At 35.8% G+C, this 18,820-nt stretch overlaps 2 protein-coding genes and 1 non-coding gene across 3 annotated transcripts; 1 reads left to right on the forward strand and 2 right to left on the reverse strand.

The window, feature by feature from the left end:
* Positions 1 to 355: 355 nt before the first annotated feature.
* On the reverse strand, positions 356 to 3,360 carry LOC108825723 (ACT domain-containing protein ACR7). Its single transcript, XM_018599073.2, has 6 exons — positions 2,962 to 3,360; positions 2,452 to 2,497; positions 2,214 to 2,328; positions 2,071 to 2,138; positions 1,280 to 1,951; positions 356 to 1,190 (listed from the first exon to the last, which is right to left on the reverse strand). The coding sequence occupies exons 1-6, from the start codon at positions 3,021 to 3,023 to the stop codon at positions 804 to 806; spliced, it is 1,350 nt and encodes a 449-aa protein (XP_018454575.1). The 5' UTR covers positions 3,024 to 3,360; the 3' UTR covers positions 356 to 803.
* Positions 3,361 to 10,925: 7,565 nt separating this feature from the next.
* On the reverse strand, positions 10,926 to 13,219 carry LOC108841114 (protein DETOXIFICATION 56). Its single transcript, XM_018613897.2, has one exon. The coding sequence runs from the start codon at positions 12,790 to 12,792 to the stop codon at positions 11,287 to 11,289; it is 1,506 nt and encodes a 501-aa protein (XP_018469399.1). The 5' UTR covers positions 12,793 to 13,219; the 3' UTR covers positions 10,926 to 11,286.
* On the forward strand, positions 11,028 to 11,100 carry TRNAK-CUU (transfer RNA lysine (anticodon CUU)). Its single transcript has one exon. It is a non-coding gene; the product is annotated as a tRNA-Lys (tRNA).
* Positions 13,220 to 18,820: the final 5,601 nt, after the last annotated feature.

Raw genomic sequence — 18,820 nt, forward strand, 5'->3', positions numbered from 1 at the left:
GCATAATGTCTTTCTCTTAAACAAAAGCCAAAAAGAAAATTCCCTTTTAGTATTCCGTATGTGGTGTGTTATTATAAATTTAAACGAAATGAAATTTATATTCGAGAGAACTTTTTTTGCAAAAAAAAAAAAGAAATTTATATTTGAGCAAATGAATCAATGGAGTTAGGATTTTAATGCATCATCGTACTTGTCATAAACATACGTGGATGTTACGTCATGGAGACGCACGTCTATGGCCAATAGGTCTTAAACCATAGTTCTTTTTTTTTAAATGGTTTATAGGTCAAATGTAAAGCAATTATCTTCATCTTGAAGAAATATAATTAGTCTTTTACAAACATGCTAAGATCACATGAAACCGAGATTCATAAAACAAATCAAACTAATCGAATAGATTACACATGTAGGACCAGTATGTCTCCTTGCGTAAAACTAACCCATAACTAAATTATTATCTACACGACTACAAATAATACACTGACTTACAAGCTAATGATCTAATAACAACCATTATATATTATCTGTACATATAAAATAGTAAATGTACGAAGACCTAACAATCTAACATCCTTCTACTACCTATTGGTCCAACATGAAGACCGACCAACAAATTTTTAACTAACTTCCCACCTTCATTACGTACAACAACAATACCAAACTTGCCACCCACCCCAAACTAAATACAATACCGTTTCACTATCTGTGATCCAAATACACCAATTCAACCGCGTGGGTTAATAACAAAACAAACACTAATGAATTGGTATATTTGGACAGGTAGGTAACCCGGCTTAGTTTTCCTAAAAATATGATTTGATCAAACCCAATTGGTATAGATTTCTCATCACCAAGCTCCCAAGTGAAACCAACACCGTCCCTCCTCCATTGTGTCCTTGGTGATTTTGCGGTTCTTGTTGATGTTCCTTCTCAACTTCATCTCGGCAACTGATCGGGAACTGTTCTTTAACACTTAGATCATTGATCCCAATCTTTTCTCTAATAGATTTGATTATCTCGGGATCAATAAGGTTGCCATTTGCATCTGTCACATAGAACACATTCTTGGCTATACCGTCTTTAGTCGATATCTCGGCTCTAGCAATGCTTGATCCATTCTCCCTCAATATTCGTGTTACTTCCGCTAACAATCCTGGTCTATCCGCCGTGCATAACTCCAATCTTACACCCTGCATAAAGGTAAAACAAAACAGCTACTAAATTGATAGGGTTTGTATTCATTTAACCGGATAAGAAATGGTTTGTTGCTTCATCATACCTTAACCGTCCTTCTTTCAATTGCGGCTTGTAAACATTGGATCAAACGTTGTCTCTCCGGTTCTGAATTAACCGGGTTCCCATCACTATGTCTCACATAGAATTCCAAAAACGCCGTTTCTCCAACTGTTCGAATCGCGGCATGGAATACAATGTAAGCCATATCCGTCAACGTGCAAACAACGTCGAACAAAAGCTTCATTCGATCTTTGCACTGCAAATTCACGACAGAGTAACCACGTTTCGGAAGATTTTGTACCGAAACCATCGGAGATGTCTCGGAGTCAAACTTCTTCTCGTAGTCACGGTCCATGAACATCCTCTGATGCAACCTCCTTTCCATATGTGTATTTCCACCATAAGTTACGCATGTCCTCGTGTCGTTTTGGTAACCATCGTCTGCTTTTAGTAAGTTATGTAGTTGCCCTTCTATACGTTGGACACGGTCGGAATCTCCGTCTAGTGGAGTACCTGAGTTACGGTCTTTAACATAGATCATCGACGCAATCCTCCCGTTATGCGTCCATGCCTTAGCCTCAACAACATCACATGAAAGATCAGCTAGAACCGCGAAAACCTCTGAGAGTAAACCGACTCTGTCGGTTCCGGTTAGCTCTAGAGCGGTTAAACCGGTGTACCCTTCTCTTTTAGTGTAATGAGACGTCTCGATCGACTGTAAACGTTTAGTAAAATTAATAATGTCTTAAATTGTTATACCGATAGCAACGTTCACAAATATACAAAAAAAAACAATAACAGATAAAGGTGTGGTTGATGGTAACTTATTCTTACCTTTTCAATGTAACGGATTAGGTTCTCGTCGGTTATTTTGTTTCCGTTACGATCGCTCACATGAAAAACTGAAGAAAAACGAGTCAAATAATTTATTTTACTTCCTTAATTAGTATAATTACCGTAAGATTAGGGATATTTACCATCCATATTCCATTTTCCGTCAGAGGAAATGTAAGCTTTCCTAATCCAAAGATTCATATCGGTGAGAAGCTGTACAGATTCTAGCAGTATCCCTGGGCTTCTTGCGCTATCGATCTTTTAAAAAAGGAAAAAAATTGAAGTTCGGAAAAAAAGGAAAAAAATTAATAATTTAATATAAATAATTTTTGAAGCTAATAGCTAGGAAGAAACAGAGGAAGGTTGCGTGAGAGTAAAAACCTTGACGACAGTTGAATTAGGGCAAACTCCATTGTCAATCACGACCCTGCAAGTGACCAGAAAGACAGTGACCCTTTAACCTCACTCTTTTGTATGAATCAAACAACTAAACACACAAAAAAAAATACAAAAATAAAATTGAAAGTGCCATTGACTTGTGATTTTACTGTATATTATACTAATGGTATACGGCAAAGCCATGAAATGACAAGGACTTCTTCCATACAAGTTGGATTCTTTTGTTTTTCCATCAACTCATGAAAACCTTATTTGTTTCAGCAAACACATCATACGTTAATTAATTTTTGTTTAGTGAAATTGCTGAATTGATTAAAGAAAGGACTAACGTAAAAAAAGGAATATAAATTTTCTTTTTAGCAGAAAAATTAAGTTTGGAATGATTTGATTACAAGAAGAAAATTAAATATCTGGTAATAAAATCTTTGATTTTTCTTCATAATATCAAAAAGAAAAGTGACTTTATAAGAAAAAAGTAGCGAGTAATAAAACCTGGGCATATTCATCCGTACAACAAGCTTCTCATATTCATTAGAGCAATCAGATAACTCCATCGTTTTTTCCTTCGATTCTTCTTCTTGTTGCTTCTTGTTTCAGAGAACAAATCCTTAAAGCTATATCTCAAGAGACACCCTTTCTATCTTTATTCGCCTTCTTCAGATGCTAAGAGAAAGCTATTATAACAACAAAGCGCAACGAAAGACAATTTATGTGTTTCTACAGAGTCTCCCTTTCTCTCTAAAACCACTCTGTCTCTTTTTCTCTCTCCTGGGCATAGAGTTACTTCCAAGTGTGTCTTTAGAATTTATTAGGATAAGAAATTAATGGTAATATTTAATAAAATATCAACGATGTGTTGGACCGGCTCTTATAGAAAAAATAAAACAGGAGCTGACCTGTTCTTCTGTATTGGAGGATCCCATAGATAAATAACCATTAGAATTCCCAATACGGCGAACCCATGTTCAAATCCTACCGGCCACACGGATATGAGTTATTGTTTTCGACTCATTTGAATGCCCAAGAAAAGGTCTATCCGTGGGATGTACCTCCACTCGGGGGTTAGACTTGTGTCATCATTGATCCGAGTTTAACCCTTTCCTTTTTCAAAAAAATAACCATTAGAATTTTCACTCTTACTTCACGTTCCTTTCTGCCTCCTGTCCTCCCTTCCGGATTCTTACTTACCTTTCCGTCCTTTTTTAACTTTTTACTTTTGACATTTAATTTTTGTTTTATTTCACGAAATTAGTAAATGAGAAAAAATAATAGGAGGGATGGCTGGCCTTAAAACCAAGGGAGGGAACACTTTGAGTTTGGGCTAGTTGGTCTGTCGGGGAACTAACGTGGCATGTGAGAGTTGTAGATTTTTACTTGCTTTTGTCAACGGTAAATGTAAACCATATGGCAATTAACGCCGATAGACCTAGGGAATCACGTAATACAACAAACAGCCGTTGATGATTCCGGTTTGCGCGGAAAGTCGGTTGTCTTGCCGCCAAATCTCACCACGTTCACAATTTCACATGCAGATAGTTTTAGGTTCTAAAGATTTTAAATTCACTTGTTGACAAAAAATGTTTATTTTCAAGTTGTAAGTTTTTTTCTTTCTCAACTGCACTTGTAACTTGTGTTAGAAACCAAATATTGTAATTTAAAGGGGAAATAACAATGTTCCTCGTCCGTTTCAATATAGAATATGTTTAAAAAGGATTATTTTGTTTAAATTACATGAAATTTTGAGATTTTAAGGTTAACTTTAATTTTATTGGAAACTGTTCAACCAATTAGATTTTACGATCTTTTTATTATTAGTTAGGTGATTTTTTATTAAATTTTTGAAATACTTTTTAAGAGAAATCTAGTTTTTTAATCTTTGTGCACTAAGGCAAAATATCAAGTAATATGAAATTCATATGTACATATATTACATTACGGTTTACATTTTCTTTTAGGTATAAAATTATAGAGAGAATCAAATGTTTTGAACCTTTAGTGTTATAAAATTCTGTAATTCTTTTCTTTTGTAAATAATAAGATTAATATACGAATTTCCAAATTTAACCCTTTGAGGAAAAGATTTTCCGAAACTAGGAGAGATAACAGAAGAACATTAGCGGGTATTTCTTATTTGATTTAAAAATTAAAACATCTTGAAATGCTGAAAAGGTAAAGAAATACTGAAGAAAAATGGTGGAAGAAAGAATCATGTATTCACGGTAAGAAGAAACGGCTCGCTTTAAGACTAGTCGAAGGCGCGTCAAAGTATTAATTGGGTCCCCGTGTCCCTTTCGACATGCGAACGACTTTGGTCGGCGTGGCTGGTTTATTTATTTTCTTAAGAAGATGCACAAGACATTCATAAATTTTCACCGTCTCAAATCTAGCCATAAATGATAAGTCGTAACCGTTATTCTGTTACCATTAAATTATTATCACTTCATATGAAAAATGTAGCAACGAAGATTTATTTAAGCAATGGTTTGGGAGGTTGAAATTGGCATGTGAAAATATAAGGAAGGTTCGAGACTTATTAAATGGGAAAACATGATTCGTGTCTGCTTGAGTGCTTGTAGGTGTGGCAGGTAGTAACGATATGTGTTTTTCTTTGTCTTTTTTTGGAGTCACACGTATTTTTGATATTTTATCCGTACTATTACGTTTATCTAGACTTGAATCCGAGATCGGAAATGCATTCTTTAAGCGTGTGATCGATGGCATAGCTAGGGGCTTCAGCAAGAAAGACTGTTTTGGTTGTTCGTAAAAAAGGGTCGGACGATTCCCGCAATCGTCGCAGTAAGTGGTGAAACCACAAAAGTGGGGACAATAGAAAAGATTAAGATTTGGTCAATGACAGAACATGTGTCTACTGTATGCAACAGTTCTCACTTTCTCAATAGTAGGAATTGCAGGAATCAAAAATAAAATAACTATATGATTATGTTTTGTTCATATTTATATACTTCCATTCACATTTGAGACTACTAAGTGATTAGTTTATTTAGAATGTATGCTGGTATTGAGAAAAAAAAAAGAATATTAAATGTCTAAGACATTTCAAAGATAAGAGTGTGGCGTGGGACTATAACTTGGCTTGTAAGTTCAGACATTTGAACCGGCTAATTTCTTATAATCTACTTTTCTTAATAATTGACTCACACATTTAGAAGATTATGACATCTTCTAATTACTTGTATCAGTATAACTATAAAATATTTTGCTTTTATATATCGTTGTTAAGACATTATATTATAACTGTAGCCAACATATTGTCTTAAAAAGTAAAGATAACATATAAAAGTTATTCCTCAGACAAGATGATTTTTGTAGATTTTGAACTTAACCTAATTAGATCCAGGTGATCGTAGCGACAACTAACTGCCAGATCACGAACTTATACCGAAATTAGGAGTATAGTCTTTGTATTTATTGATTCCTAATATTAAACTTTATTTAGATTTTGGATAGGTACAACAACTAAATCTCTAGATTTCATAGGATCTCTACAGTTTTCACTTTCACAGTTAGAAAAATATATATTACATATTTTACAGATTTAAGATACCAATCTTAAAGGGATGCTCCGGATAATCAACTAAAGGCATGTTTGATTCATGTTTTGATTGATGACCAGCATACTAGCAAAATTATGATGTGGTTTTAGTTATTATTTAAATATTTTTAACATTTTGCTATTTATGTTATGTTTTTGAATTTCTCCGCTAATTTAGGTGTAAGAATAAAGGAAATCTATTTACCAATTGTTAGTTATGTTAAAAGACTTTCATTTAATTGGTTTGTCATTTATCATATGCTATTTTCACCTTTTTACGCTTCCTCCATTCTACTAGTATAGCTTTTGTATTCTATTCCTTTTTAATGCCTAAATTCAAATATGTTCATATATATGAAAAGAAAAAGTCTAAATTCGAAACCGACGTTTGACATTTCGCGAATATAATGGTATTATCTAGTGCATGTGTTAACTAAAACTTAACGTTTTTTTTTTCGATTATACAGAGGTATCCTGATTTCCACAGAAATGGATCTAGACTAATTACGTATTTATATCTTACGTTTTCTGCCCACGTGTCTCCCTGTGACTCGATTGCGTGTCTACTACCTATACATCGATCTGTATAATGTGGTCCTATATTTTAAAGCGTTAGCAAATTCGCCGGCAAATACTTGAGAAAAATCACCTCAATTAATGTTAAGATGTAACCCCTACACTGAGATTTGATTGCCCATACTCTCCCTCGGATGTGTTTCCAGTTCACATGGCACTCACAAGACACAATCAGTGTCTTGAGGTTATTTGTCTACCAAAACACCAAGAACCATATGGTTGTACTCCAATAATTTTGCTGTATTGGTAGTTGTATTTATTTCCCTTTGGTAAAATATCGTTCTTTCCTTTTTTTTTTTTGATCAAACTGACATTCATTACCAAACATAAAGGTTTTACACTCCAACACTGGAGGCCATATCAAGCAATACAAGAACTGATTTTGCCACTCCATCAGCTAGAACATTACTCAATCTTGGAATATAAGAAAATGACACAACATTAAAAGAAGAAACAAACTGGTAGATGTCAAACAAAATGCCAAACAAAGCTGGTGTAGATCCTCCTTCCTTCAGCAACTTGACCAAAGATTGGAAATCTGACAGAATCATTAGGGATTTCACATTTGATGCTGCGGCATACATAACCGCCGAACGGATGGCGATGGCTTCAGCCATTAACGCCGATGATACAAGGCCACGAGACTCACTGATAGTGTCGAGGCGCTGAGGTGCAGAGTAACCTGAAAAAACACAACCAATTCCACAGTTTTCTGAACTTGAGTTCCAAGCCGCATCAACATGACAGATTACGGTATGCGGCGGAGGTTGTGGGAGGTTGTTTGTGCATCGCTGAGGGCCTCTGCTGCTGGTTGCAGGTTTGGGTTGGTGACGTGAGCTGAGCAGCTTGCCATTCCTTGGCATCAGAGATTGAGTTGATAATGATTTCCATAGCGGAAAAGACTCTGTTTTCAAAACAGAGCTTATTACGAGACTTCCACAGGTTCCATAAAGTCCAAGGCCAGAATGGAGTAGATAATCCTGTTGGTGGTAGCACTGTAAGCGGGGGCAGGGTAGCTATCAATTCAGCCATAGAAGTCACAGTCGTGGGCGGTGGAGCTATAAGAGGAGCTAGCTCCCAGACTTGCCTCGCTATAGGACAGTGCGAGAAGAGATGCATATCATCTTCCCTTCCATCACAGCGCAAACAGGAGAAGGCTGGGAGTCCTCGTGTTTCCAAGTTTGAACTGACTGGGATTGCTTTCCTCACCACCTTCCATAAGAAGTCCTTTATCTTGGGGCTCGTTTTGAAATATCGTTTTTCCAATCAACAAAAACATTGTTTGAAATAGTTGAAGAAGCCAAAACTACTATACCTATTATTCTTCCCGTACACTCTTGGTTAATATATTAATTTTCAACATATGTAACTCATTTTTATCTGTATTTTTTTATGGGGGGAGAAAAAATAGAAGGAAGAGGAATCATATTATAATCACTTGTCACTTACCTGTTGTAACCAGAAAATATCAAATGGGCCTCCGAATATGATAGAAAGTGGAAGCTTGTTGAATGAGAAAGTCACCAGACATGAAAATGTTTCGTTGTTCTTCATCCTGCTCCTTGGTCTAATAATTTCTTCTCTGTTTCCCACGAAAAACACAAAATCTAATGTGTTGTTTCAGCCAAATGGTATCACGCTTGACAGGGTTGTGTGAAGATTCCTAAAGGGCACGGCACTTTGATATTGTATATGTCAATCAAAAAATTAAAATCAGGTTTAGCGTCAATTAATCACACCTGACTTTGTATGTACAACTTAGACCATTTCCAAAATATTTTGCTATTTTTATTTCTAGAATAGAGAAATTTTATAATTGAGATATTCTCAAATATATTTCTCTAATCTCAAGATGTTATTATAGAATTGAAAATAGTAATAGATTGGATATGCTTTTAAAGCTTACTGTCAGTTTACAGGGTTCACCTAGCCCAGAGCAGTGATGTTATGCTTGCATTTGTTTCACTGATTTTCCAGTTATCACAGGCTAGTAGAGTCTACACAGTCTCTGCTCCATTTCTCATGAAGATTAGAATCCAATCTAGGCATAAGAGGCCTTTTCCTATCACTGTTAGCTATGGTTCTGGAGTCACTCAGCTGCTCTTGCCAGACAAAATCTTTCAACAGTGTTCCATCGAGAACCTGGGACGAACTCCTTCAATGTTCCGTTCAGTTACATCCACTTTATTTGAAGTAAAGGAGTGTCCTGCAATGTCTGTGTTGTTTAGCATCGTCGGTGTTAAAGCTGCTCTCGTCCGTTTAATGGGTTGTTTGGTTAAAGCTAGCTTCTCGACCAGCATTCATGTTGATACGTCCTGAGATTGGACATGATCACTCAAACGGACTTAGGGATATGAACTCGCCAAAAGGGAGAACTGATGGGATGAACGGTGACACAAAGGGTTGCGGAAGGTCCAATGATACTACCAGAGGTGAACTCCAAAGAGAACTGATGGATTGAACGGTGACACAAAGGGTTGCGGAATGACCCAATGATACTACCAGAGGTACTTGATTGTCGCCTGATATGACTCATAGGTCCGACAAGGAAGCAAACTCGATATGATGCCGGATGTGACGCACCGGTCCAACGAGAAAGAGAGAGTTACTTGGAGCTAACCACACCAAGAACAAAAAGTGAGATACCCTCTCAAGGTTCCAAAAATAAACACTCAAAACTTATTTTATTTCATTGATCAAATGGCCTTTATATAATAGGTAAGAGATACAAAAGGTTTAGTCAAAACCTAGAAACTTGTAATCTCATAAATATTAAAACTTGACCAAAGAACAAAGATCAAAGACCAAAGACCAAGACTTTGATCGAAAATGGGAATTTGTGGTCGCAAAACTCTTCGACTGATCTCGTCCTTTTGCATGGTCGACGGGCTCTGGATTGCCGTCAGATTGATATATTATTCGACCATGTCTTGTATTTTCTTGTTGGACCCTTCTTTCTTTGGGCTGAAACATGTTCATAAACATATTTTCATAAATCGTCAAGCCCATTTCTTTTAAAACTCAAGCCCAAAAGCCAAACTTTCTTGATTTGTTTCTGCTGCTGATTCAGGGCACATCATTCCCTCATTCTTTAAAAAGATTTGCCCTCAAATCTGTTTTTCTTTAGCTTCAGATAGAATGATCTATTGGCTTTTCGTAGACTCTTTTTTTTTTTTTTTTTAGAAAAAAAGATGAAAAGTAGAAAATGGATGAAGAAGATGGAAAGATGAGAAAAATGAACAAATAGTACCGGTTGAGTGGCTCTGATACCACTTGATACGTCCTGAGATTGGATAGGATCACTCAAACGGATTTAGGGATATGAACTCGCCAAAAGGGAGAACTGATGGGATGAACAGTGACACAAAGGGTTGCGGAATGCCCAATGATACTACCAGAGGTGAACTCCGAAGAGAACTGATGGATTGAACGGTGACACAAAGGGTTGCGGAATGACCCAATGATACTACCAGAGGTGCTTGATTGTCGCCTGATATGACTCACAGGTCCGACAAGGAAGCAAACTCGATCTGTTGCCGGATGTGACGCAGCTGTCCAACGAGAAAGAGAGAGTTACTTGTAGCTAACCACACCAAGAACAAAAAAGTGAGATACCCTCTCAAAGTTCCAAAAATAAACACTCAAAACTTATTTTATTTCATTGATCAAATGGCCTTTATATAATAGGCAAGACATACAAAAGGTTTAGTCAAAACCTAAAAACTTGTAATCTCATAAATATTAAAACTTGACCAAAGAACAAAGACCAAAGACCAAAGACCAAAGACCAAGACTTTGACCGAAAACGGGAATTTGTGGTCGCAAAACTCTTCGGCTGATCTCGTCCTTTTGCATGGTCCACGGGCTCTGGATTGCCGTCAGATTGATATATTATTCGACCATGTCTTGTATTTTCTTGTTGGACCCTTCTTTTTTTGGGCTGAAACATGTTCATAAACATATTTTCATAAATCGTCAAGTTCATCTCTTTTAAAACTCAAGCCCAAAAACCAAACTTTCTTGATTTGTTTCTGCTGCTGATTCAGGGCACATCACATGTCCCTTTCCAAACTCTCAAGTTTGGGTTTATTAGCATCGATTCCGACAACTTCAAGCTTGTTAACTCAAGCGTTTTAAGAAAACAAGTGAAGAATCATTTCTACGGGTTACTTCTCTTTGAGCAAGTCTCTTCCTTTAACATTTCTATCTTATGGCTTTTTGTACTGCTTTTGTTCATCTTACCGTCAAGAGTTACTGATGCGGTTGTTATCATCTAAACATTTCCACTTGTAATCATTTAGTCTTTTGACTTTTAATATAATCTCAGTGACAAAAAAAAAATATTCCTCTGGAAAAGCAATCGTGAGCTGTGAAGGTGCTTTAGATTGGTTTATTGAAAACTACAGTTACATGCATTACCAACAACAAAGCCCGTCTATCTCAGTTGGTAGAGCTGAAGGCTCTTAACCTTGTGGTCGTGGGTTCGAGCCCCACGGTGGGCGTGTTTCTTGTCCTTTAGTCGACTTAACTTTTTGCTTCTCAGATGAAATCCTTACATTCATATATAGTTTACATATACAATTGCTCGAAACTAGATCTCTACCAAGAAGAAACATGTAATAGTGTCTCCTTGACGCTTGAACTTATTATAACATCTGTAAGACATCATGCTACTTCTCTCACGTTTGTTATGAGATCCTATCTTGTGGGCTCTCTTCTTCCTCTGTGTTACACGTCAGAATCTGTGCTTTACCCGCCTCTTTTTCCCAATCAATCCTTGCAATAAAGATAAGCAACGTCAAGAGACAGACAAAAGCTCCAACCAAAAAACCTATCAAGAACCCTTCAACCCCTAGTTTAGCTCTAAACGCCAAACTCATCCCCAAGGGCAAAGCCAATAGGTAGAACCCACCAAGATTCGCATACATTCCAAGCGACGGCTTTGCTGTCCCACGAACAATCTCTCCACAAACGAACATCGGGTAGCATACAACTTCAACGACCGCCATTATCAACATCAACTTCTTCACACTGTTTATGATCATCAGGTCATGGTGAGCGTACAAAGACCCCCAAACACCTCTACATGCTACCATCACTAAACCTCCAACGCATCCCGAGACAACACCCACAGCTAGTGTAGTGTAAGCTGCTCTATAAGCTCCTTTGGGATTATTTGCTCCGAGCTCATTAGACACTCTTGTAGCCACGCACGTGCCTAAAGAGAGCATCACAGCGTAAAGCAAGTATTCGAAGTTGAAAACTATGATCAAGGCCGATACTGATTCCACCGGGTTTGGTAACCTCCCGGCTAATAAGACCAAGATCTCGTAGCACCACCACTCAAGGCACACGGTGAGACAACATGGTCCACTAAGCTTGAGTAGCTTGAGCCAGTCTTGGGAATCTTGGTCTAACCACCCAACTTCTTTCCACTTGTTCTCTTTCAATCCCTCAGCGACTATCACATAACCGGTTAAAAGAATCACGACGATAAGATCGGTTACCCAAACCGCCATTGCGACTCCTTGTATTCCCTTTGCTCTAGAGAGGAAGATGTTGATTGGGATATGAAGAGAAGTGGCTGCAGCTGTGGTGTACATGATGGGGAGTGTAACGCCTTGTGAGCTTAGATAAGCCTTAAGGGGACAAAGAAAAGAGAGTACTGGTAGATCAGGAAGGAGGTAGATGAGATATCTCTTGGCTATGAAGGAGATTTCTTCTTTCAGACCAAAGGAAATAAGGATCTTGTGAACATTGAGCCACAAGAGAGATATAGGGATAGAGATCAAGAGAAGCAAGAGCACTACCATTAAAAGGGTTTTATGGAGAAGCTTGAAATTCTTGGCTCCGAAAGCTTGGCCACAAATAGGTTCCATTGCTGCTGAAATTCCGTATAAAACAGCAAATCCAGTAACGTTTGCAAAGGAAAAGCCTAATGAACCTCCAGCTAGGTTAACCTTACCTTGATGACCAAGAAAGATAGATGTAGTGGTTATCTTACCGAACCACAACAGGTTCATAACCACCAATGGTAAACCAATTCTCATTTGAAGCTTGAGCTCATGAACAATGCTTTGCATCAAGGTTTTTGATGTACACCCATCAGAGACTTTCAATCCAGAAGTCTTTGAAGAACATCCTTCACAGAGTACTTCTGAATCAGATGACTCTAACTTTAATGTTTTTGACATTTTTTTGCGTATACAAAGAGGATAATTTGGACAGAGGGAAGTTAGTAAGTGAAGCAAATAAACAACACAGGTAAAGAACTTAAAGAGGTTTCAGCTAATTTGTGGCCAGGTATTTAGAGTTGCATAGAGAATTGGTAGGTGAGAAATGATTATGCGGTTGCGTGGAGGATTAAGCATGGTTTGCGTGAGAGGCTGCAGCTAGAGGAAGAGATTTTACTGGAGAAAAGTTTTTGTAACGGCCAAGAAGCAAAGGTGGAACAACTTGGTTGGTTTCCTATACTTCTCAGTGCATTGATGATGATGAATCCATATTTGTCCTAGTTGCACTTTTTGTTTGTCTTTCTCTGCTTTAGTTTTTTTTTTCAAATATGCATTTATATTATCTTACATTTTTATATAATCTTCTTTAAGATTTTATAAACCTAATTCCAAAATTCTTTGGTGATCAACGTATAGATCATATACTGAACGGATTGGTCTCTGATTAATACTGATAGAGAGTGATAGTTGATCAGATCGGTCTCATTAATGCGGATAGATACAATATTTTTTTAATATAACCTATAAGTTTAATAAATAAATGAGCACAGAATAACAAAAGACGAGGAAAAAGTAATATTTGGAAGACAATACACAAAACATTGGAAAGAGGATATGTGACTTTGGCTTTCCATTTTCCTTTATATAAAAGCAACAAATTATTGCACAGGGAATAGTTGTCCAATGAGAACACCATTGAATTAGTTAATATATCAATTCTTTTTTTATATAGATAGTGTTTAACTTTTATTTTGGTGTTTTTTAAAAGAGGTTCAATTGATCAGATATCTGGGGAGGTGATAACAATTCTCATTGTTTATTTTTTTTGCTAAAGGTGTAAATATCATTAAAACATAATGAAAATCTGATTACAAAGAACTTGTAATCTGATCTGCTCGAAAGCATTTCCGATTCAATAAGTCACAAAAAGATAAAAAAACTCACTAAATCACAAAGTTACTAAGGTTAATCTGTCAACGAACAGACCTTAGAACTACAAATTAAACCACAAGCAACTGCATAAGTTCCCAAACATGTTTTCCTCATCACTGGAGACCGATGAATTGAGGAGAAGGTTGAATAGATATGATTTGCCGATGCCAAACCCAGAGGTTCTCTCAAACTGCGACAACGGAGGGTCTGGCCTTCCACTCCGGTGCAAGCTGAGGTGGGCTTCGTTGAAATCAGACCAACAACCACACAGGTATATCACTCCCGGGCGCAGAGAAGTCGTTGCTGACGATGAAGAGCGATTCCTTTGTCAAGCGTAGGCGGTAGATTAGCTCCACCCGAAACCGGCTACACGACAGAAGATAGCTCAGACTTCTAAGACGCTTAGAAACAATACAACCCGGAGCATGAAGAGGGATTTGACAAACTGGAGAAGTCCAAGGACTCCTTAAAAACAGGTGAATCTAGGAGACAGTTTCATCTCGAGCATCATGGCCTCAAGGGAACACCACGGTTCTGTCCTCAAAGAACCTAGTATCCAACCACTAGAAGCATGAAACAGAGACAGAAGCAACTACAGACGATTACCATGGTTGCAGGTGCGAGAAGTTAGGGTAGGAGGCTCTCGGCGGAGAACCACTACTCCGTCTTTCTCAAAGGAAACATAGTCCCTGAGGAGAAGCTCTAAAAGCCTTGTAATCATCACCGTTTTGAGACATCGGGAGGCAAGAAACGAAGGTGAATAGAAGGCAGCGACGCTTCCGAAATCACCGAGTCTTGGAGCTCAGACCTACTCAGATCTGACGTCGACAGTCTCTAAAGGGATAGAACGCAAGGCCACTGAAGTTCTCAATCTGTCACCGCTTCGTCCGTGCTCCAGAGAAGGGAGGTACGCACCACCACTTCTGTTTAGATCTGCGAAATAGCAGAGATCCAAAGACGACGCGACAATAAAGAAGAGACGACGGTTGATAGAGTCAGTGGAAGTGGTTGAGACGAAGACAAACGAACGGGAGAGGGAACCGACGGCAAAAGAGACCGTCAGTCCCCTTCAAACGGCAGCGAACGGTGAAACTTTTAAGGTTTGACGGCGGATGGGAAAGACCAAAGAGAGAAAGTCAGTTTCTCTCTCCTCTCTCTAAGCGAAGTCGTATTTCTTTCTTTAAATAGCTTGCTCATTGTTTATTGTTCAAGCTAGAGTACAACGGACTGAATTAGGTTAGTTCAAAAACCTAATATAACTATCCGAACTGTCACTACTTAGTCATGATTCATATAATTTATGACATTTAAGTTATTTCGGATAATTTCAGAAAATTTGATGTAATTTTACGTATTTTTTTTTGTAAATGGCATTTAATTTTACGTATTTTTCTAACATAATATTTTCAAATATAAATTAGTCAAATGAATAGTTCATATATAGCCCCGTCCCATCGACCATACATGTAAGTATGTATCTTTACAAGTGCTGTTTCCTTTAAAAAAAAAAAGCAAATCATATTGAGGGATATATCATATATGTATTCTTTTATCAAGGCTTAATAGCATAGCTAATAGCTAATAATAATCCGATGGTTACACTAAAGAGCACACAGTACGAAAATAGAATCTGGTACTATGATCTTAAGAGCACACAGATACTCTTGCATGAGTGCAACTTCAACTGAAACATTTCTCAAAAGAATAGTTGAAAGTTGAAAAGGACAATTAAGAAATAACGATTCTTCCGATACGTTCATTGTTTTATTCGTTTATGCAAGTGACAAATCAATAAACGCGTCTAAAATCTATTGGGCTACAATGGCCCATTCATTGGTCCCGGCCCATAAGTTTTTGTTGAGTTTTCCGACAGGATAGAGAAAATGATGTCATGGTATCTATGTCGCGTTCAAAAAAAAAGTTTTTTTTTAAATACGAGTAAAGGATGAGAAATGAGTAAATAATTGCAATGTATCTTCTTCTTTTTTTTGAATTTTTTGTTTGAATGATGCAATGTGTCTTCGGATAAGTACTGCATCTGGGAAAGCAAAACATGATTAGAAAAATACATGTCTTCATACTCCCTCCGTTTCATATTAAGTGTCGTTTTAGAAAAAAATTTTCGTTACAAAATAAGTGTCGTTTTAGAGTTTCAATGCAAAATTTATTAATTTTATTCTCCATTCTATTTTTCTATTGGTTGAATTGTATCGGTAGTGATGTTTTTATATCGAAAATATGCAAAATTAAATGCTTTCTTGATCTGTGTGCACAAATCTAAAATGACACTTATAATGAAACAGATGGAGTATATTATAGGTTATCTTGCGGTTAAGTATTATTCTTAAGAAGATATAATTAAGTAATTAACTATAAAAATTGCTGTTTGGCAGAACCAAGACAAGTGCTGTCTGGAAACATTCCAGTGAGCCAATAGCAAAAGAGAGAGATTAGCGTTCAAGAACATATTAACATATTTTATTGAATTTGACCCTTGACGAACTCCTGAATAGTTGGACGATGAACTGATAATTATTGCACATACCAAGTAGCTTTTAGTTTAATTTAAGAAGGTCTTTGTTGTTTACAATACAAGATTCCATTCAGGCAAATTTACATTTAGTTAAAAATCAGTGTTTCTTTCAAAATCATACATCTAAACTGAACCAAAAACTCACAAAATTTCTTTGTTGATAATGATTATAAACTGAAGCCAACCCAAACAGTAGATTTGGTTTCAGTTCGATAACTGTTAATTCCTAAATTAAATCAAAAAGTTGTGCCTATATTTTATTTTATAATAATAAATAAATTATTTATTGATTGCATATTAATTTATAGTTTAACATGTAGTGTTATATTTTGACTTAAATAATGTATATTGTTTGCTAATTATACAATGGTCAAAAAATTCATGATTAGCGTGTATCCACATTGCTTTTGAATTTGGTTCATGTTGTGAACTAAATTATTTTGTCCGGTATGAATTTAGGTTTCGGTTCTAGTGATTGATAAGGTGGACAATAACATATGATCGATTCACTTTTTAACCTTAGTCAGAAAGTATTTTTAAACTTGAATTAAACAGTGTGATTTTTTTTCAAGCAATTCCACTCTATAATATTAAATACGTCTATACTAAAATCTACCGGATCACCGATAAGGTCTATTAAAAAAATGTTTACATTTCTTATCATATTATATTTTGGTATTAGATCTTAATCAAAATTGTTTGCATTGGATAATTTTTTCTTAGTTTTAAGTGGATTGTCTTGTGTAGTTGTGTACTTAACAAATTATCTAGTTGTTAAAACACGTAAGTTAGACCGATAACATATAAATATCTTTAAAATCATACTGTTTGTGGAATAATTAATTTGAGAAGATCTTAACAATTATTAAAAGTTTTTTTCTAAATTACATATATAACTAACTTGAATATTCTTAAATATATGATTCGATTTGAGACGATTTTAACAATTATGTAAGAGCTTTTAAATTTAAAATCTGGAAGAATGTTAAAAAGAAAATGATTTTTAGTAACATTTACATAATCTATGAGATACATGTGCACATTTATATTTCTGTAAAACAACTATACAGAAGGTATTAGCTTATGTTAAAGTTAAAAAAAAAAGTTTATGTTAATATATGTGTGTTGCTATTTAAATTACATATTAAATAGAACTCTAGAGAAATACTTTTAATTTTTAAATGTCTAGATTAGTTTAATTAATTTGAATCAGTATAAGTAAATTTGAATAGAGCCGGATAAGAACACTTATAAATAAATATGTTATATTCTAAAATCTAAATGATTTAAATTAATTCATGTTTGGTAGTCCAAAACAAAAATGAAAATACATAAAATAAAATTATAATTTAATAGATTAGATAAGAACCACGAAACAAAACAAAATTAGCAGCACATCAGCCCGTAGGTAAGCACATCAGCCCGTAAGTAATCACCTCAACACAAACACACACACATATGTATATATATAATCATTAGTCTTGTTTCTTCAGGTATAAGTATTTGATCAGTTTTGTAGACTATTACTTTAAAAGAACCTCACTATTAATTAGCCCATGTTTAGAGCAGTATCAATTCCAAAAAAAAAGTTACATATAGATTTTCATATTTTAGTGGGGATCCCGTGTTTTTCAAACTCAAAAGATTGTGATTGTATATATAAAATGTGTCTATATAATATGAGACCCAGCTGAGATAAATAGTTAATATTACCCTTAATAAAGTCATGTGAGGTTTCTTTTGAGCTTTAGTTTGTCGTTAGCTTAATTTGTCTCCAACTAATTGTCCTCAAAGTATCCACTTAATCATTAATTAACCCACATGTCTCACCCCAAATTTGACACTGATCTTCATATTCAACTCTCCGGATCTCAAATCTCAAAATACACAACCAGAAAATAAACAATACAGTACCAACCTATGAATTGTCTTCCGAAAAAGTTGCTTATTTATTTAGGAGGCTTATAACTATATTACGTATACATGATTTAACATTTACTTTTATAGAGTTCGAAAATTCACTTAGACGATGGTGGGTAGGGACCATAATTTGGTTTGATTAGAAAAGCAGGCTTAAGCACGATGTGATTTGCGCAATTAGGTGTCATCCACGTGGGACTTTCATATAAATTTTATTAGTTAGCCTAATTTACCAACTTTAACTTAATCTGATTTGCGTAATTAGGTGTCTTCCACAATGTACAACATAGCAATGGATTTGCAACTTAAGAATATAGATTAATGGTGCTTTGACAAATATCACAAATTATTATTTTGATGGTAGTTTGAATACCAAACAAGAAAAAAGGTAACAAAAGAAAATAAAACCCTAAATTTTTATACCGTCATTAACTTTCAAACCAAGAGTTAGGTGAGGATCATAAAAGCCTCATAAAAGCCCCAACCATTTTTTTTTGTTTGGTACAAAGAGTTTCTTTAGCTAGAACATCAGCAACATGCCAACAACAACTTTTTGGTTCCTAGAAATCCAAGAAAATGAGATAGAAAGATTGGCTATGTCCG

Source organism: Raphanus sativus, chromosome 2 (genome assembly GCF_000801105.2).
Source record: "Raphanus sativus cultivar WK10039 chromosome 2, ASM80110v3, whole genome shotgun sequence".
NCBI lineage: Eukaryota > Viridiplantae > Streptophyta > Magnoliopsida > Brassicales > Brassicaceae > Raphanus > Raphanus sativus.

Excerpts from the sequence above, each read along its gene's own strand:
- LOC108825723 (XM_018599073.2), bottom strand. The coding sequence starts at position 3,023 with ATGGAGTTATCTGATTGCTCTAATGAATATGAGAAGCTTGTTGTACGG. Across the intron at positions 2,498-2,961 it reads GTACGGATGAATATGCCCAG|GGTCGTGATTGACAATGGAG; the intron begins GTTTTATTACTC and ends GGTCACTTGCAG. Across the intron at positions 2,329-2,451 it reads CTAATTCAACTGTCGTCAAG|ATCGATAGCGCAAGAAGCCC; the intron begins GTTTTTACTCTC and ends CTTTTTTAAAAG.
- LOC108841114 (XM_018613897.2), bottom strand. The coding sequence starts at position 12,792 with ATGTCAAAAACATTAAAGTTAGAGTCATCTGATTCAGAAGTACTCTGT.